Source organism: Chrysemys picta, chromosome 5 (genome assembly GCF_011386835.1).
Source record: "Chrysemys picta bellii isolate R12L10 chromosome 5, ASM1138683v2, whole genome shotgun sequence".
Classification (NCBI taxonomy): Eukaryota; Metazoa; Chordata; order Testudines; family Emydidae; genus Chrysemys; species Chrysemys picta.
The window spans coordinates 95,530,320-95,552,137 of NC_088795.1; the positions used below are offsets into that span (position 1 = coordinate 95,530,320).

The 21,818-nt window shown below is 38.0% G+C and overlaps 1 protein-coding gene across 4 annotated transcripts in view; it reads left to right on the forward strand.

Moving 5' to 3' along the window:
* The window catches only part of GABRG1 (gamma-aminobutyric acid type A receptor subunit gamma1), a 73,588-nt gene that overhangs the window by 18,744 nt on the left and 33,026 nt on the right, over positions 1–21,818 (forward strand). For all 4 annotated transcript variants that reach the window (XM_042850357.2, XM_008166215.4, XM_008166217.4 and 1 more), the window contains exons 2-3: positions 1,549–1,697; positions 11,808–11,875. In XM_042850357.2, coding sequence (XP_042706291.1) covers positions 11,873–11,875 — 3 coding nt within the window. In that variant the 5' untranslated portion in view covers positions 1,549–1,697; positions 11,808–11,872. The remainder of the gene's footprint in view (positions 1–1,548; positions 1,698–11,807; positions 11,876–21,818) is intronic.

Consider the following 21,818-nt stretch of genomic DNA (forward strand, 5'->3'; position numbering starts at 1 on the left):
GTTGTTTTTAGTGCCATAACACAAGCCCCAAGAACCCATGTCTGAAGGCCAGGTCTCTGAGACTTGCTGCTATGGGTTTTAAAATGCAATGTAGATGTATCCTTAGGCACTTCTGAAAAATCTTACACTAGGAGTACAATGGAAAGCAGTAATTTTTTTAAACAGTATTGATGTGCAACTTCTTCCAAGGATAATAATATAATTCCTTTTTGTTGCCTAAATACCTTTGCTTATCTTATCATTGTAACTATGACTTTTATGGGTTCCATATGCTCTATTATAATTAATGGTAGCCATTGTCTCTTTGTCAAGATACATTGTATGACTCCCATAGTTACTGCTGAGAGAAGGTGGGTGCGGTAATATCTTTTAATGGACCAATTTCTGTTGGTAAGCGAGACAAATTTTCGAGCTTACACAAAGCTCTTCCAATAAAAGGTATTACCTCACTCACCGTGACTCTCTAATATCTTGGGATCAAAATGGCTACAACAACACTATAGTTACTACTATTAGTTTGATGCACTTTGTTTGATTAGAAGCCCACAGCAATTTCCTTGAAATACGTGGATGAGTAACATAGATTGCAAATGTTAGCAATGGAAAAATATTTAAGTCCACACTCATTTGATTCAAATGGAGAGAAAATTACTTCTAGGCAACTTTTGCCCTTTTGGAGATCATCTGAGTGGGTCAATAGACACATTCAAGCCACTACCATTTTTCTTCTGACTCAGTGATAAATTATAAATTGCTTCTTATCTAATTGAAGGGTAGATAATAAATGGGCATGTAATTGTTTTCCTTGTGTATTTCTTCGATCTTGATAAAATGTCCTGATAAATAATTGGAACTAAAATAAATAATAGCACTCTTGCTGCCATATGTTTAAATGCAAATAAACTAATGAAACTGACACAACTTTTAGCTCCTAACTATGAACATTTAGTCATAAAAAATGCATACATTAGGAATCCTTGCTCATTATCTGGACTAAATAAAATAAATGTATTTGGTTTTAGAACATTCTGAGGCTTGAACCAAGTATTACCATATGGGAAATCTTGGTTTGGTAATGATGTCACTGGGCACTAGGAGAGATGGCGACATTAAGGTGATGGTCTTGATTTCTGAGAGACACCTACTCTCATGATTCAACACCCCTTAGAAACATTAAGATAGTGATTTAAATACAACAATTAAATTGGGAAAAGCTTACAAAAAATCAAACTAAAGGTAAAATTGCTGTCAAGACTTCATTCAACTTCACTTTATTTGTGATCTGAGTTATTGTTTCTGAATGGCAAACACTCTTCTTGACACATTTCTCACGTGGATGAGATATTAGGTTCTCTGTGCTGCCATAAAAATAAGCAATAAAATATATCAATTAGGTGTAACTATGTGCTGGCACCAGAATACGTTCAAATCTTTATTCTATATAATAACTAGGCTGCCATATTTACTCTTTTTATCATTTCATTCTTCATGCAGTGTGCATTTGTTTCACTGTTTTTCTTCCCTCATGTTTCATTGAACCACGCTTAGTGCTGATAAAGCAGATGATGAGGATGATGAAGATCTAACAGTGAACAAAACATGGGTACTTGCACCAAAGATTCACGGTGGAGATGTCACTCACATACTGGACTCTTTACTTCAAGGCTATGACAGTAAACTTCGGCCAGATATTGGAGGTAAGTTCATCTCACATATAGTAAATAGGAAATATGAACCAGAGAATGCAGACATTGCATGGGCTTTAATGAAATGGTGGCAAGTAGCTGTTTAAAAGTCAACTGTTCATAATTAATGTATCAAGCTAGATAAACAGAATGTAAATAACATGGAATGTGTGAAAATAACTTTCAACTTTTTTATAGCAAGTACAATAGAAATTGTATATGTCTGTTTTTTGTACTATGTAAAGTATTTAATTTTTAAGGCAGTATCAAATAGGTAACAAATTACTGCAATTCCAGGTTTGTTTTTTCATTTTGCTATTTTAAATGTGATACCTCTGATAAGAAGGTATTCCACATACAGAGCGCTCATTGACTGTCAGAAATCTACCCTGAAATCTGCAAATATTTATTCAAATGTTTCTACCCAGTATTTTTAGTCCTGTCGGAGATAACACAATGCAATCTGTTTCATGAACAGGTTTAACTCAACTCACTGTTACTACTTATTTGTATCTAATCATGGAACACCGTAATACCAGGGAACAAAATATATCAGAAGGATACAACAGGTCATGCTGGTGAGGGAGTGGAACTATATGTGAAAGAAAGTATAGAAGCAAATGAAGTAAAAATCTTAAATGAACCAAAATGTACCATAGAATCTCTATGGATAGTAATTCCATGCTTGAATAATAAGAATATAGCAGTAAGGATATACTAGCGACCACCTGACCAGGATAGTGATAGTGACTGTGAAATGCTCAGGGAGATTAGAGAGACTATAAAAATAAAAAACTCAACAATAATGGGGGATTTCAACTATCCCCATATTGACTGGGTAACTGTCACCTCAGGATGGGATGCAGAAATAAAGTTTCTTGACACCTTAAATGACTGCTTCTTGGAGCAGCTAGTCCCGGAACCCACAAGAGGAGAAGCAATTCTAGATTTAGTCCTAAGTGGAGTACAGGATCTGATCCAAGAGGTGAATATAGCTGGACAGCTTGGTAATAGTGTCCATAATATAATTAAATGTAACATCCCTGTGGCGGGGAAAACACCACAGCAGCCCAACACAGTAGCTTTAATTTAATACACAAAAATAAGGAATTTAGTTAAACAGAAATTAAAAAGTACAGTGCCAAAGCCTCTCTGGCTTTAAGATTAAGCTTGATAAGTTTATGGAGGGGATGGTTTGATGGGATAAAGTGATTTTAGTCAATAGGTCAATAACGTGCAATCGCTGGTATTTAGTAACAATGGTCAATGATGGGATATTAAAAGTTACTACAGAGAACTTTTCCAGAGGGTCTGGCTAGAGAATCTTGACCGCATGCTCAGGGTTCAGCTGATCGCCATATTTGGGGTCGGGAAGGAATTTTCCTCCAGGGTAGATTGGCAGAGGCCCTGGAGTTATTTCGCATTCCTCCGCAGCATGGGGCAGGGGTCGCTTGCTGGAGGATTCTCAGCGATTTGAAATCTTTAAATCATGATTTGGGGACTTCAACAGCTGAGTCAAGGGAGAGAATTCTTCCAGGAGTGGGTGGGTCAGCTTTTGTGGCCCACATCATGTGGGAGGTCAGACTAGATGATCATAATGGTCCCTTCTGACCTTAGAGCCTATGAGTCTATAAAAGTGAAATCATTGCAAGCTGCATGGAAACTTTTTAAGACACCATAATAGAGGCTCAACTTACATGTATATCCCAAATTAAAAAACATAGTAAGAGAACTAAAAAAGTGCCACCATGGCTAAACAACAAAGTAAAAGAAGCAGTGAGAGGCAAAAAAAGCATCTCTTAAAATGTGGAAGTTAAATCCTAGTGAGGAAAATAAAAAGGAGCATAAACTCTGGCAAGTGAAGTGTAAAAACATACTGGTAATTAGAAAGGCCAAAAAAGAATTTGAAGAACAGCTAGCCAAAGACTCAAAAAGTAATAACATTTTTTTAAGTACATCAGAAGCAGGAAGCCTGCTAAACAACAAGTGGGGCCACTGGACGATAGAGATGCTAAAGGAACACTCAGGGACGATAAGGCCATTGCAAAGAAACTAAATGAATTCTTTGCATCAGTCTTCATGGCTGAGGATGTAAGGAAGATTCCAAAACCTGAGCCATTCTTCTTAGATGACAAATATGAGGAACTGTCTCAGATTGAGGTGTCATTAGAGGAGGTTTTGGAACAAACTGATAAACAGTAATAAGTCATCCGCTCCAGATGGTATTCACCCAAGTGGTCTGAAGGAACTCAAATGTGAAATTGCAGAACTACTAACTATAGTTTATAACCTACTAGCTTCTGTACCAAATGTCTGGAGGCTAGCTAATGTGATGCCAGTTTTTAAAAAGGGCTCCAGAGATGATCCCAACAATTATTGGCTGGTAAGCCTGACTTCAGTACTGGGCAAACTGGTTGAAACTATAGTAAAGAATAAAATTGTCAGACATATAGATGAACATAATTGGTTGGGGAAGAGTCAACATGGTTTTTGTAAAGGGAAATCATGCCTCACCAATCTACTAGAATTCTTTGAGAGGGTCAACAAGCATGTGGGCAGAGGGGATCTAATGGATATAATGTACTTAAATTTTCAGAAAGCTTTTGACAAGGTCCCTCATCAAAGGCTCTTAAGCAAAGTAAACTGTCACGGGATAATAGGGAAGGTCCTCTCATGGATCGGTAACTGGTTAAAAGATAGGAAACAAAGGGTAGGAATAAATGGTCAGTTTTCACAGTGGAGAGAAGTAAATAGTGGTGTCCCCCAGGGGCCTGTACTTGGACCTGTCCTATTCAATGTATTCATAAATGATCTGGAAAAAGGGGTAAATAGTGAGATGGCAAAATTTGCAGATGATGCAAAGCTACTCAAGATAGTTAAGTCCCAGGCAGTCTGCAAAGAGCTACAAAATGATCTCACAAAACTGGGTGACTGGGCAACAAAATGGCAGATGAAATTCAGTATTGATAAATGCAAAGTAATGCACATTGGAAAACATAATCCCAACTATACATATAAAACGATGGGATCTAAATTAGCTGTTACCACTCAAGAAAGAGATCTTGGAGTCATTGTGGATAGTTCTCTGAAAACATCCACTCAATGTGTAGCAGCAGTCAAAAAAGCTAACAGAATGTTGGGAAACATTAAGAAAGGGATAGATAATAAAACAGGAAATATCATATTGACTGTATATAAATTTTGAATACCGTGTGCCCCATCTAAAAAAAAAGATATTGGAATTGGAAAAGGTTCCGAAAAGGACAACAAAAATGACAACATATGGAACAGCTTCCGTATGACGAGAGCTTAATAAGATTGGGACTTTTCATCTTGGAAAATAGACGACTAAGGGGGGATATGATAGAGGTCTATAAAATCATGACTGGTGTGGAGAAAGTAAATAGGGAAGTGCTATTACTGCTTTTCATAACACAAGAACTAGGGGTCACCAAATGAAATTAATAACAGCACAATGCACAGTCAACCTGTGGAGCTCTTTGCCAGAGGATGTTGTTAAGGCCAAGACTATAACATGGTTCAAAAAAGAACTAGATACATTCATGGAGGATAGGTTCATCAATGGCTATTAGCCAGGATGGGCAGGGATGGTGTTCCTAGCCTCTATTTGCCAGAAGCTGGGCGACAGGGGATGGATCACTTGATGATTACCGATTCTGTTCATTCCCTCTGGGGCACATGTCATTGGCCACTGTTGGAAGACAGGATACTGGGCTAGATGGACCTTTGGTCTGACCCAGTATGGCCATTCTTATGTTCTTATGGATCAAGGCTCCTTTGTTTTAGACTTTGTACAAACACACAGAAAGAGGTGGCCTTTACCTGAAGAGTTTACAGTTCGAATCATTGGTTTTCAACCTTTTTTCATTTCTGGACCCCTAAAATATTTCAAATGGGGGGGGGTCCAGAACCCTTTGGAAATCAAATATAGTCTGCGGCCCCCAAGGGTTTTCATAGATTCATAGATTCTAGGACTGGAAGGGACCTCGAGAGGTCATCGAGTCCAGTCCCCTGCCCGCATGGCAGGACCAAATACCGTCTAGACCATCCCTGATAGACTTTTATCTAACCTACTCTTAAATATCTCCAGAGATGGAGATTCCACAACCTCCCTAGGCAATTTATTCCAGTGTTTAACCACCCTGACAGTTAGGAACTTTTTCCTAATGTCCAACCTAGACCTCCCTTGCTGCAGTTTAAACCCATTGCTTCTGGTTCTATCCTTAGAGGCTAAGGTGAACAAGTTTTCTCCCTCCTCCTTATGACACCCTTTTAAATACCTGAAAACTGCTATCATGTCCCCTCTCAGTCTTCTCTTTTCCAAACTAAACAAACCCAATTCTTTCAGCCTTCCTTCATAGGTCATGTTCTCAAGACCTTTAATCATTCTTGTTGCTCTTCTCTGGACCCTTTCCAATTTCTCCACATCTTTTTTAAAATGCGGTGCCCAGAACTGGACACAATACTCCAGTTGAGGCCTAACCAGAGCAGAGTAGAGCGGAAGAATGACTTCTCGTGTCTTGCTCACAACACACCTGTTAATACATCCCAGAATCATGTTTGCTTTTTTTGCAACAGCATCACACTGTTGACTCATATTTAGCTTGTGGTCCACTATAACCCCTAGATCCCTTTCTGCTGTACTCCTTCCTAGACAGTCTCTTCCCATTCTGTATGTGTGAAACTGATTTTTCCTTCCTAAGTGGAGCACTTTGCATTTGTCTTTGTTAAACTTCATCCTGTTTAACTCAGACCATTTCTCCAATTTGTCCAGATCATTTTGAATTATGACCCTGTCCTCCAAAGCAGTTGCAATCCCTCCCAGTTTGGTATCATCCGCAAACTTAATAAGCATACTTTCTATGCCAATATCTAAGTCGTTGATGAAGATATTGAACAGCGCCGGTCCCAAAACAGACCCCGGCGGTACCCCACTCGTTATGCCTTTCCAGCAGGATTAGGAACCATTAATAACAACTCTCTGAGTACGGTTATCCAGCCAGTTATGCACCCACCTTATAGTAGCCCCATCTAAATTGTATTTGCCTAGTTTATCGATAAGAATATCATGCGAGACTGTATCAAATGCCTTACTAAAGTCTAGGTATACCACATCCACAGCTTCACCCTTATCCACAAGGCTCGTTATCCTATCAAAGAAAGCTATCAGATTGGTTTGACATGATTTGTTCTTCACAAATCCATGCTGGCTCTTCCCTATCACCTTACCACCTTCCAAGTGTTTGCAGATGATTTCCTTAATTACTTGCTCCATTATCTTCCCTGGCACAGAAGTTAAACTAACTGGTCTGTAGTTTCCTGGGTTGTTTTTATTTCCCTTTTTATAGATGGGCACTATATTTGCCCTTTTCCAGTCTTCTGGAATCTCTCCCGTCTCCCATGATTTTCCAAAGATAATAGCTAGAGGCTCAGATACCTCCTCTATTAGCTCCTTGAGTATTCTAGGATGCATTTCATCAGGCCCTGGTGACTTGCAGGCATCTAACTTTTCTAAGTGATTTTTAACTTGTTCTTTTTTTATTTTATCTGCTAAACCTACCCCCTTCCCATTAGCATTCACTATGTTAGGCATTCCTTCAGACTTCTCGGTGAAGACCGAAACAAAGAAGTCATTAAGCATCTCCGCCATTTCCAAGTTTCCTGTTACTGTTTCTCCCTCTTCACTAAGCAGTGCGCCTACCCTGTCTTTGGTCTTCCTCTTGCTTCTTGCTCTTCATGGACCACAGGTTGAAAACCACTGGTATAAATAGATGAGACAAAGTCTGAGAAGGGAAACAGAGGCACAAAAAGGTGAAATGACTTGTCCAAGGTCACTGATAGGGCCAGGATTGGAATCTAGGTTTCCAGACTCCCACACCAGTGCCTTATTCATAAGTCACATTACCTTTCTGTTTCTGAGAATCTTTTTTTCACAAACTTTTGTCCCTGAATAAAGCATAGGTTATCATACTGTTTCCTGTTTTACTTCTCTCCAGAACTAGGAAAGCTTGTAGCCCTATGCTTCACAGGCCTCAAAATTTGGCCCATACAAAGAAATACAATCTATACCTTCAACTCCTGTCCTGCTACTTATTGAAATGTAGTAAACATTTAACAGAGAAAGAAACAAAATCAGTCAATAATGCACTCATCCTATACTCCATTCCAATTATGTTGATAAAATCTGGTGTTGATTTCAATGTCTCAAGACTTGCAGAACAGTTACTTGACTGGGATTATCCTTAATTTTCAAAGTAATAATATCCCACTGAAGAATTTTTGCTGTTGAATTAATTTGACTCATTTATAGTAGGAACATTTTTGTCTCTGAGCCTGAAGCTCATGGGTTCAAATACCAGAGCAGGATTTGGTCTCTTCCTGATGTTAACACAGCATTTCAGCATGTGAGAACAAGGGGGAATGCTGTGCTGTTAAAAGTAGAATCCTTTGACTGAGACACTGGGTTCCCTTTTCTGCCTGTTTCTGGTGACTGTCTAGATGAAAGTTGAGAATCCTATGACAATTTTGAAATTTAAAAGAGAGAACACCATTGTGTAGCCAGTCTTTTTCTGTCCCTCTCATTCCAATATGCATGAGCTTTGCTAACTGCTTTATAGCCACTTGGTTTGTTTATATGTTCATTATTACTAACTTATTTGTTGTTTGTACTTTGACATGCTTAGAGCATGAAGATGCTATTCTAAAACCATATTCTGTTCTAAGCATACTACTGCTGGTTTCTACATGGAAACAAGGTTGTATAAATCCAAATTACATACAGACATTACCTTGTGGAAGGTTTTTATTATTAATCTGTATATATTAGGAAACCAATAAAGTGAAAGTGCGGTAATGCCTTGCCTTGCTTTTTGTTTGTTTGTTCCAGGGATTTTTTTTGGTTCATTTGGCCCTTCTGAGTTTACAGTGATCCATGTAGTTTCATCCTTAGTCCCATGTGTGACGGGTTTGGTCACAGAGACTCCCTTGGTACTGTCACCTGATGGGCTGGAATTACCTCTGCACCCGTTTTCCGTGCCAGCTTGGGACTTCCAGAACCTGCCTTGTTGAGCCAGACACGCTAGCCTGCTGCAACACAGACCCAGGGTCTGGTCCACGCCCCCAAAACTACAGACTTAACTGAAAACAACTCAGCAGGTCACCTAGTTCCCAATGGGATCCAAACCCCAAATAAATCCGTTTTACTCTGTATAAAGCTTATACAGGGTAAATTCATAAATTGTCTGCCCTCTATAACACTGATAAAGAGATATGCACAGCTGTTTGCTCCCTCAGATATTAATCACTTACTCTGGGTTTATTAATAAACAAAGGTGATTTTATTAAGTATAAAAAGTAGGATTTAAGTGGTTTCAAGTAATAACGGCCAGAACAAAGAAAGTCACAAAGCAAAATAAAACAAAACATGCAAGTCTAAGCCTAATACATTAAGAAACTGATTACAGGTAATATCTCACCCTCAGAGATGTTCCAATAAGCTTTTTTTCACAGATTAGACCTCTTTCTACTCTGGGCCCAATCCTTTCCCCTGGTACATTCCTTGTTAGTTCCAGCAGACATCTCAGGTGGTAAGCAGGGGTGTTCTCATGACTGGCAGCCTCCTTTGTCCTACTCCATCCCCTTTTAGAGCTTTGGCACAAGGTGGGAATCTTTTGTCTGTGCTTGTCCCCACCCCCACCTCATCAATTGAAGAGTACAAGGGTTAAGATGGATTCCAATATCATGTAACATGGTCACAAGTCACTGTAAGACCCCTAGTGTCCATTCTTCCTGGGTTGGCCCACAGGTACACAGGAAGGCGTGCAGGTAAATAAACCATTTACAACCAGTTGTCCTAGTCAATGCGAGCCATCAAGATTCTAAACCATCATTAATGGCCCATACTTTGCATAATTACAATAGGACCTCAGAGTTATACTTCATATTTCTAGCTTCAGATACAAGAATGATACATGCATACAATTAGGATGGATATATTCAGTAGGTTATAACTTTTGTTATGAGACCGTACAAGAGACCTTTTGCATAAAGCATATTCCAGTTACCTCATATTCACACCCATAAGCATATTTCCATAAAACATATGGAGTGTAATGTCACACCATGCATGGTCAGTTCTCAAAGTGACAAAAACATGGATTGAGATGGTTGACATTTTCAGAGCTTCCAATGTGAAATAAAATGGAAAAAATAAAGATGTTCACTGTTTTCATCACTCCCCACTCCAGTCTCTGTTCCCTTCACCCCCATTTTTGACCTGTTCTAGACAGGCACTGCCTAGATCCAAAGGAAAAAATGACACTTCTCTTACTAGACACAGGGTCCAGCTACTAAAGGGGCATGCATGAGCAACAGGAGATTCACAAGGACCCTCAAAATGCAAACCTGCAGTATGAAAGGGGGGCACACTCACCCAGTCAGAAGCCATTAGAGTGTTCACTAATTCTTATAGATGTTTTCCCCCACCTGCCAACTTTACTTCTGTCTCGTCCGAATTGGGCATCCTCCATCCTGATGTCATCTAAACTCTGATCTCATTCTGAAATTAGGTTATCTATTCTGCTGGATCAGCTGAAATGGGAGCTTTGCCAATGATTTCAGTGGAGCCAGGATTTCACCCTCCTGGCCCATTTAACAGCACCCTGAACGCGTTGAACAGGAGTAGGTAGACAGATGGAACCTTGTGGCACCTCACTCGAGGACCCTTGAGTGTGAGAAACAATTGGTTATCTCATGGATCTCTCTCAAACTAGGAGAGGCCCATTCTAGAGACCACAAGTGTGCCCACAGTATCTCAGCAGCTCTTCATCACCTCTGTACAGCCATGTCATATGACCTCAAATGTTCTTTGGAACTGAGAAAATAGAACTCTACTTGGGTCAATAAGAAAGTGGAAAAAAATTAATTCTATATTAAATTCCTTGTGACTCTTTTCTCTTTCTGCCCATAAATCAGCAGAGGGACAAAGGGGCTTCATTTTTAAAATCTTCCAGCCCATACCCACCACATTTTTATTCTGCCCAGTCCTCTTGGCTAGGGACAATGAGACAACCTTAATTCTTCCTGCCCTGTTGTGAGGTGCTGCATGACATATCCTCTTCCCTTCATGTATATCTTCACGCACTCTGCAATATGAAGTAGAAAAAGGAAAAATTCATAGTAACAATGTTTTTAAAAAACAATAATTCTATTGCTGAGTCCTGGCCTCTCTCTCTCTCTCAAATTCCCCTCCTATAAACCAGCCAGGGGAAGGTACTGCATCCATCCTGTGACACCTATACAACAGAAGACCTTTATAAGGCAGACAGGTATTTTAAGAGACTATCCAAATAAATTGAAGGCAATTCTATCCTTCCTCTGTTAGAAGATGATCTCTTTAAAGAAGCTAGTTTTTTGTTCAACACATTAGACTGTCTTCCTTGTATTATGAAATGAAAGTCATTTAAATGTTAAATATTTTAAGAGTTCTAAATTTTGTCTATGAAGTGACATATTGATCTAGTTGATAAGAATTATTAATGCATCTTCAGGTATGCTTTAATTGGAATATAATTACATAGTTTGAAGAAACCTGGCTAAAAGCCATTTTATTTTTCCTACACATCTTCAATAAGAATTGACAAATTACACTGAGATTTTTCTCTGTGCAGTATGTAGATATGTTTACTCCTAGACCTGATGGATTGCTGTACACATGATTTTTCCAAACATTTTCTTCTTTCTGTTTATGATTCAAATTTTATTTTGGCAGATGAATTTTTTTATTTTCTTCCTCCATCTGACCTTTTTCCATCACTGCTTCATATAGTTACAAAACATATCAGACAAAGGTAAATTTTCCAGTATGAAACAAAGATTCATGTCGAAGATTGTAATTTAATGACAATGAAAAAAGGGAGTTATGTTTCATGTGATTCTGTGCACAGTGATCAAAAGCCAATCTTATGCAATGACTACCTCTTCTGTATTTGATAAGAGGATCACTTTTATTCTTATTTCAATAAATAGTATAGGTTACATTAACAGCATACAGTATATAGAGTTGATTACATATGTAATTATTATGGCTACTCTTTTGTTTAGTGAGAACTACGGTAATTGAAACAGATGTCTATGTTAACAGCATTGGCCCAGTTGATCCAATCAACATGGTAAGTCCTGATTGACTGAAAAATATATTTGGATAAATAAGAAATATCACTATCTTTATTCAGATTAATGCCTTTAACTCCTCTAACTTTCATCCAAGTATAGTGTGCCCCGTAGTGTTAAAGAACATTTATGTTATGTTTTTATATTGAATTATGATACCATTATGACAGAAGCTGAAGATTCTCTGTACTTTGAGAATAGTTTTCTTATTAAAATCCATCACCAAAAATGGTAATTAATAAAAAATAAAACGCCATGACCTACCAAACATAATGCATCAGATTTTCAGCTGAGATAAATCAAGGTAGTTCACTAAAGTCAATGGAGCTTTGCTGATTTACACTAGCTAAGGATCTAGCCCAATATTTTAGTATTCACCAGTTCAAATCTTAATTAATGAAGAAAAATAAGATTTGAGCTGGCATTTGTGAATTAACAATAGTTTTATGGAGTAATTTTCATAGGGATGGAAAGCGGGGGAAATATGAAACTGCATTTTTTGGCTGTTCTTACAACTCTTACTTAGTCTCACCAGGCCTTCTCCTATTGGTATATGTTGGTGTGTCTCAATTGACTTCAAGGGGGTATGCTGATGTACACCAGCTGAAGAACTGATCCATCATATTTAAAAGGAACTATTTTGTAAAAGACTGAAGTAACAGCATTCTTGATTGATATTGGTTGTATGCAGTTTCTTAAACTATTTGTATTATTTTACTTTTACAATATGTGTAGTTTCTCATGAAAAATATTGGCAGCTTAAAAATGAGTCAGCGTATGCCATCCCCTGCAAAAGAGTCCTCTCTATTAGCTGTTGCTCCTAATAGGATGAGCTGTTAGCAATCCTTGCACTCCCATGAACTTGAGGACAGAGATTGTGTCTGGCCCCTATGCATGGATGAGGTCAGCTCATTGTACCCTCTACCCTCAAGCACACCTGTCCAGCGTCAGACAAACTCTTGCATTCATACAGCATGTGAGTACTTAAAAAGGTAAAGAATGTGCACATTGCAGTGTTAGACGTTTCTGATCTTTTTATAAATGGTTACCTTAAATGATTATAAAGAGGTCCAGTGTTTTTGCAAAGACATCCATAAGGCATCACATTCCATATCCTGTTGTAAACACCGGTGTTTCATATTCAGTTAGTTCTTGTAAATATTCATGGAATTCTCTTTGCTATCAAGTGTTGCACGCTTATTAGGGAAGGTGATTTTACTAGGATTCAAATACACAAGTATGTAACGCACATCTGCTCTGTGGTGCTTTGTCTCCCTCTATTGGTGGCTGAGGTTGATGAGCCTGCTATAACCTTACCTTTCAGTGCAGACAACAGAGGCTCATTGTTTCAGGTCCAAAGGTCTCAGGTTTGATCCCCACCTCCAATGACCCACCCATGGACATTACACTGCAAGTATATTTATACAACTTTATCTGAGTTGCTGTAATGTCTCCCATAATGTTTTATCGGGCATAAATAAAATAAAATATAATGATCTGGATTTTTTTTAATTGTTACTACCTTTTCTCTCTTTATCTGCCACTGTTCTTCTTTCATGCCTCTTTTTCTCTCTTTCCTTCTATCCTAAAACCAATAAAATGCTTAGTTTCCCTCTCCTAGTTTCTCCATTCTCCCTCTCTTTACACAAACATCTCATTCATCGTCACTCCATACTCCAGGCCATGATTAGGTAAACAGGATATCTCTGCTCCTGGGTTAGGTTGAGTTCAATATGAAGGAAGACTCTAATGTGCTGATTTGAAGACAAGGCTCCACTCTGTACTCTCAGGGCATCTGTTGGCTTTTTTGTCAGCCTCTGCTATGCAGTGAGTGGCAGACTTCACTTCTGCTAGGAAGGAGTTACAGGGAAGCAGATTTTTTTTTCAACTACTGATTTCAAGTTAAACACCCAAAATTCTACAGTTTTTTTTTTCAGCCAGTACATCTCCAAGTTTTGGGTGCTAATATTCTGCAGATAGATTGATGTTTGGAGGATGCTTTTAAAAAAATACTTTGTAGCTTTGAAGTGTACAATCCATATTTGAATTGATAAGATGTTGTTATAGCCTCTGAAAAGGATGGTAGTACCCTATCTTCTAAAGCCTTTTAAAGTGTTTTTGGTATTTAGTGCCAATGAAAATGGGCTGATCATTGACCACAAGAAACACCAAGTTGAGCTGCATGTAGACTGCTGGTTGTGCTCTAGTGGTGTAAAATATGTGAATTCAATAAAATTGGACAATTTTTCAAAACCTTCTGTAACTTAGTGGTATACAGATGTAAAGAACACACAAATGAAGAAATTGCACCTCTTCTCTTTATATATACTTATTGTTACATGTAACACATTATATTACTACCCTAAAGAGATTAGAGCAAAATAACTTCTGTCTCTTTTCTAGTTTGTACATTTTGACAACAGTTTGTATATCATCAGTTTCATTATTTCTACTGTATAAGCAATTAGTGTACTCTGCAAAGCAAAAGGGGGATGGCGGGGGAGGGGAGTTTGTAATATTTTAAAGACATTATTGTAAAACCACTAACATAGGAAGGCATAATCCATGACAATATTTATAATTAACTTATTTTAGAAAGTTGTGGTGTTCTTCTATTATTTAATCTGGTCATATGACACAATATAGTCAGAAACAGCTTTTTTGTAACAGAATATAACACTGAAGTAGTATGTCACATGAACCGCTGTTTCTGAACTAGTTTGATAGAAGGATGCATATTTTGAAGAGCAAACCAATTACCTTTCTGATTTTAGTCTTTGTCCCCCACTTCTACCTGATGAACACATTTATACTTGCATGAAAAAAGAGGCTGTAAGTGTATATGAGATAGTTGGTAGAATTTGTCTTTGATTGCACCATTTTGTAGGTGTGGCTGCCAGGATTTAATTTACTGAAGTTCTACATAAATTTTAAATGGTGTGGACATGATAATCATTCTCTTGTGCCTAAAGGGTGTTTTCAGACACCATATGGTCTGTGAGTATCTATAGACACCAGGTGCTTGAGTAAATATTTTCCATGTACAGTACAGGTACAAATCTGTCTAGTCTTTGACATCATACAGTAGCCACACAAGATATGACTAAGAGCATTTTGAATGACCAATGCCCTGGTTACAGCAGTAAATTCTGCTGAGGCACAGGTTCTATCAACATAGAACTTAGGCCCAGATCACACAATGAGTTTCCAATTCTCATCCCGATGCAAGCCCATTTACTTGGGCTTTGCGTAGATCCACATAGGGGTTTCAGATGATGGAATCCTTTCCTTCTCCTCCCAGACAGGAGCCAGGTACAGAGCCACGTTATGTCTACTAGTACCAGTTCGAAGTAGTGGAATCAGCTATGAGTCTAGTCTATGGACTCTGCCCTGTCTCTCTCCATGGAGTGAGTTTTTGTGTAGCACTGCTCCAAAGTGTGCAGGTGATACAAGTTCCCGAGCAAAGACTTTCCCTGTCCTTTCCTGCAGTGGAACTGTGGCAATCCCTTGCTTTTCAGTTTTGGAGAGGCCATGCAAGAGGCATGTTATGGTGATTGAAGAGAGGCATGACAAGCTCCCAATACTTCTTTTATACCACCCTTACATAAAATAGAGCTGGATCCTGTAATTTTTGTTAATCTAAAACTCCCATTAAAATCAATGCATACTCGCACTGAAGGAATGCAGGAAAAGTTCCATAGTTAGGAAATACAGTTATTTTACAGAGCCAAAAGGCATTCTAGGCACTTCACAGCACAGATAAACCACATGTGATCCCTGCCCCGAAGTATTCAGAATCTAGTTTCATACACGATACTATGGAGGGGAAACAAATAATGGAGAGAGAATGTGGTAATAAAGACAGGGGCCACTTTAATGAGATTGTATAGTTACTCACTAATGGAAAGTGCACATAATGATTGGGGGAAAAACTTTTTGCTTGCATGGTTTTGATGAAAAGTGTATAAAAAAGAAAAATCTCTATCTTGGCTGACTCCCACATCTTTAATATTTAGGTAACAGTTTTGGATCTGCTTCTATTTTAGTGTGGTATTTGTTATTTTTTCTTGAATGTCAATCAAGATGACACTATTTATTCAACTTTTAAAGTATATTAAAGGATTTTTGGTTGTAGAACTTCTGACTAGAATACATTCCTGTAATTATACTTCAGTCTTACAGTTTCATTTCCTTATTATTCCTGAACTTGAATTTTTAGCTTGTGTAACTTCTATGTGACTCTTGCTAGTTATCCATTGAAGGCTCCTGTTACAGCAAGCTAACAGCCATACTTTGAAGCATAGCACCATTATTTTTAATAAGGTAGCAAAAGCACTGGATACGTCAAAGATTCACACGGTACATCAAACATTGCTTCACTAGGCACAGTGAATGGCATGGGCAGTTGTAAGGCTTGTTTTTTCTCATCTTATTGCACCATTCGTTACTTTGATCTGTAGTACTTGCTGATGGTTACTTTTAAATATCCATTTTTAAATGCCATTTTTATTCCTAAATCGTAATCACTAAGAAACAATACTTCATTTGTAAAGGTTGGTGAGGCTCATTTCCCTGTGGCTGGTAAGGTATAAATGCCCTGATATAGATTACTAAGCATTGTCCTTTATTTGTCCTAGTATAGGATGCTTTGTAGTTTGGTGCATTGGGAATGTGACACAGGATTTCAGTTACTTTTCCTTTTTACACCTTTTAAAGAACAGAAACTTGTTCTGTTAAAATTCAGTTAAAGTATCAGACAATGTACATTAAACACATCAGAATAGAAACAGTCTTGGTCAGAAAGTACATTACCATAGGTATTCATTATTCCTATGCTGAAAAATTTAACACCTAATAGTGCATCACTTAATTGTATTTGAAACTGGATATTATTGAATTAAGTGTTCTATTTAATGAATGTAAAGTGACCAGTATAAATAAAGAGTGATACTTGGAGAGAGGTACTGTAGCTATTTGTATTAGTTGTAGGGAGTAAGGGCCTGATCCTGCATATGCTTTAGGATTGTACTTCAGTTTACACATGTAACTAGTCTTATTGACACACACTGGTGGAATCATCTACAGGAGGAGTTGAAACACATGTATGAAAAATGGACAAATCTAAATAAATATATCTATATGGTGTAGTGCCCTAAACCTGCTCTTAAAAAGTAAATATAGTTACAGGTAAGACACACAAGAAATACATAATAAATAATAACTGTCCCACACAGCAACTCACCGTCTATTTCTAGAGCTATGTGAACCCTCCACGTTTTGGCTCAGGATGGGTTTGTGAACTGAACAGACATTGAGAGTGAGCCAATTCCTGAAGCTTTGCTTGACAGCTTTGCTTAGCAGCTGGAGTGCAATGATGTCTAAGAGGAACATGCCACAGTCAGTAGAGTCTCATAGACTCATAAACTCATAGACTTTAAGGTCAGAAGGGATCATTATGATCATCTGGTCTGACCCCCTGCATGCCGCAGGCCACAAAACCGTCCCCACCCTTCCCTTGACTCTGCTGATGAAGTCCCCAAATCCTGTGTCTTGGTGACTTCAATTGGCAGAGAACCCTCCTGCTAGCGATCCCTGCCCCATGCTGCGGAGGAAGGCAAAAAACCTCCAGGGCCTCAGCCAATCTACCCTGGAGGAAAATTCCTTCCCGACCCCAAATATGGCGATCAGTAAGACCCCGAGCATGTAGGCAAGAGTCTCCAGCCTGACCCTTGTTAGCCATTATACTATTTACCTGCTATTGCTCGGTATTCCTCAGCTAATGTGTTTTACCATTAAACCATTCCCTCCATAAATTTATCTAATTTAATCTTAAAACCAGACAGGTCCCTCGCCCCCCCACCGTTTCCCTCGGAAGGCCGTTCCAATATTTCACCCCTCTGACGGTCAGAAACCTTCGTCTAATTTCAAGCCTAAACTTCCCCACTGCCAGTTTATATCCATTCGTTCTCGTGTCCACATTAGTACTAAGCTGGAATAATTCCTCTCCCTCCCTGGTATTTATCCCTCTGATATATTTAAAGAGAGCAATCATATCACATCTCTTGGCTTGGTGTGGTGAGGGAGAGAAAAGGGTGGTGGCGAATGAGGCTTACTAAGATTCACAGGTGCAGATGTGCATATAACCTGTATCCATATATGTAAATTTGTCAAAATTTGGGGTAAGGATTCTAAACTTCTAGATCACTGAATCCAAACAACTTGTATGGCTTCTATATGCATATTGTATACAATTCTCACTGTAGTTTTTCTCCGATGACAGTATGTCTCCCATGATGCTCTAATCTCAGGTCAGGTCAGCAGTACCAATCTTTGCTCAGCTCTGGAAACCCCCTCAGCTTTTACAGCTCAAGCCCCTCTTTGAATTGAGCTAACAGAATACAGTTTTTCAATTTACTTTTCTTAATAAGGAAAGGTGGATTTTTAATGTTTTTTGTTTCTGTCAGCATTATGTATGATAGCTGATTTATTATCCACATGTATATTTGATGTTTGCTGAAATATATATATATATGTAAACAATGAGTAAGCAGATGTCTAAATACTACTTTAGTAAGCGTGGCAGTTGTATTGTGCTTTGCTTTGAAATGTACTTAGCTTTAGAATCCATATGCGTATTAGTATCATTAATCACTGTTATTTTATAATTTCACATGGCCCTATAAACATACACAGTACTGAACAAATATCAGTTTACATTCTCATTCTCTTATATCTTAACATTCTCTGTACAGACATTTGGGTATTTCACAGTAGATGAAACTTATTGTTCCAGCTCTTGCATTGCAGTTGCTTTGCCTCACATCACAGCTATTGTAAAGTAACGCAAAACTTGTCATATCCACTTATAGGAAGATTACCGCAGTATATGAGGATCTTCCAGTTATGTGGTGCGGAATAGCAGATCCTATGCCACTCCCCCTTCCCATGGCTGGTGCAAGGGGTGTGGCCGGGAGAGAAAAGGAAAGGAAGTGTCTCTAAGGGAACCTTTGGACAGTTGGCACATGCTAAAGCAGCTTTCAGGGTTTCAACTAGAACTGGCCCAGAATGGCAATGTCACCTTTGCATCCCTCTCCCAAGTAACATTGTGCTCTTCTCAGCCACCGCTGAGAATCTGGGCAATTGTCTCTTAACAGACTTACTGTCTACAGGAGTTGATCTATTTATGGTTCCACAAAGTTTTTTTTTAAAATGCTCTTCAGTGGAAAGATACCCTGATTTGTGCATGCCACCTATGAATCCTTTGATGTATGGCTTTTCTCATTTTTAACACTGTATGCCTAGGCAACTTTATGCTGTAGTGAAATTTTAAATCATATATATCCAGCCAGCTAATTTTTGACTGTCTATCTATAAAATAACTCTGCTGTTTAAACCACAGTTGGCTTAGTTTTTCCATATCTAAAACTATCATTGGATAATTGACAAAATATATGGTGCTAGATCCTCAGCGGATATAAACTAATATAACTCCATTGACTTCAGTGGAGTATGCTATATGTATACAAGCTGAAGATTTGGCTCATGCTATCTTAGACATCTTAGACAAAACAACAATATGAATGGCCAAACCATCACCAAAGACAGAGGGTTTTTGTTTTGGTGTATTAATGTTTCCTGGCTTTCCAATATTTGATATATATTTCAATTGTTGATGTATATCTACACTATTACCTATATCTTTTTAAAAAGTATTTGAAATTAGTAATTGAAAGATACAGTTTTGGGAAATGGAATTCCACCTGGAAATCTGCTGCCTTTTTTTAACCATGTTTTAGTATCTGCTATTAAACATAAGTATCAAATTCTGCTAATGCTATACAAGACCATATGTTCCTCTTCATAGCCTTCACTCCCCTCTCCTTCTTCTATCCAACTTGCTCCCAACACACACAGGCTACTTGGCTGCATTTTTTGTGAGATTTCCGATCAGCCCCTCTCTCTGGTGATCTGTAGGACAGACTCACTATCTTTCATTTCTTGTACCATTTTTAACTTCCTAGCCTTCCTGTGCAAATAATGCCTTTGATGTTGTGTTCAAGTTGTGAGAATCATCCTACCAAACTTAATTTCTGTCTATTAGGATTTCACATTATCATGCAATAGTTACTTTTACAGTTCATCTTGCCTAACTAACATTTAAAATACACTTTGAGATCCTTAGAAGAAAGTCTGTGTTTATGCCATCACGTATACATACTACTCTAGTCAAGAAGTGATGATTTCTCATTGTGGTTGCATTTGTGCATCACAGATGCTAACAGTAAGTAAATTATTTTTTATTTCTTTTTCTTTGCTTATTACTTTTGGTTGAGTCTTATGCATTCTTATTACCATGTTTTGCTTTAGGTGCTGTGGAAAGTGCATCAATGACATTTTACTTCAGACAGTTTGGGGTTTTTTTGCTTTTTGGTTGGTTTGGCATAAAATAATAATTTATTGATACTTTTTTTTGAAGTATCAATAAATATCTCTGAACATCATAGATCAAATCTCATTTTAATAGAGGTTACTTCAAAATGAATGTTGAAGCATTTTTGAGATTTTACAGCATAATTGAATCTTGTGCAATTTGTTCCCTTAAAATTTGTACCCACATCTTTGTGCCTTCAGCTCAATTATGGATGATTGGGCTTGAGTCTCTCTAGTTATATGATAGTGGGTGTAACTCAAGAAGTCAGAGGTGCAGTTACTCAGGTTTACAGGTCACTGATGTCAACCACAAAAAGGGAAGATGAACCCTAGCCCCTTTCAGCATTCACCCCATGGCTCTTTGTGTATTTACACCTTATGATGCTGTTTGGCTGATTAGCCTTCTCTTTCATTGCTTTGAGGTTTTTATAGGAATGGCAACAGCAGGCATACTTATGTTTAAATGAAAAGCAATGCATCACTTTCAGCAAGGGAACTCCTGTGTGTTTAAAACAAATAAATAAAACCCAAACTCTCAAGTGCCATAATTGCAGGAAATACTCTAATAAATATTTCAGGTAGAAAAATAATTAACAGACATGATATTTATTAGTAGTCTCTAATTTATACAGAAGAGTCAAAATAACTCTTATTATTTATTTATACAACCACTTATCTGTTTTTCACATTCATAATGGCCCAGATTAGTGTGTACACCAGATGTAACAACAAAGAATATGAATTTATCTGCTGTATTATTACAATTTAGGGAGTCAAATGGACTTTTTCTATACACCCCTTGTGAACATGTCATTGCAGTATTATTTCCATTAGCCTGGCATATGCTCACATGACAGTCTATATAGTAAGATCTGTTAATGGGAATTATCTGATTGGTTTAACGTTTCCAACCACTGATGAAACTGTGTTCTGTTCAATAAAGTTCCTACAAGCCCTGGCTGCCTCTCCTCCCCATCAACACAATATCAAAAATGTCAGATTTATAGGTCAAAATGTATTGCGACTCATTGGGCTTCCCATATCTGGCCTTAGGGTCCTAAGGAAATAACCAAAAGTGTTTGCTGAAACAAGTAATTTAATTTCAGCTTCAGTCCCAGGCATGGGGATCTGCTGTTGATGAATCCATTGCTAAGCCTGAAGCAGTTCCCATAGTTTTAAAAAAGGGGTTTTTAAAATAACTCACCAAAGAGAGCAGCCACATTTTTAGAACTTTTATTAGAGTAGCTATAAATGAAAGACTGCTAAATATTTTAATACTGGAGATCTTGCTTGAAAGCCCTTGCTTACATGCAGGTATAGGGGTGTGTGTGTGTATGTGTGAGAGAGAGAAAATAAGTGCTCACGGACAGCATGCTGGAGAGATGCTGATAAAAACAGCTAATGCTGATAAAAACAGCTAATGCTGATAGTTTTATTCCATGCATTCCTGCCTTTTAGATCATATTTTCACTATTTTGTATTTGCCTGCCTTGATCGCCTAACCCTTTTATC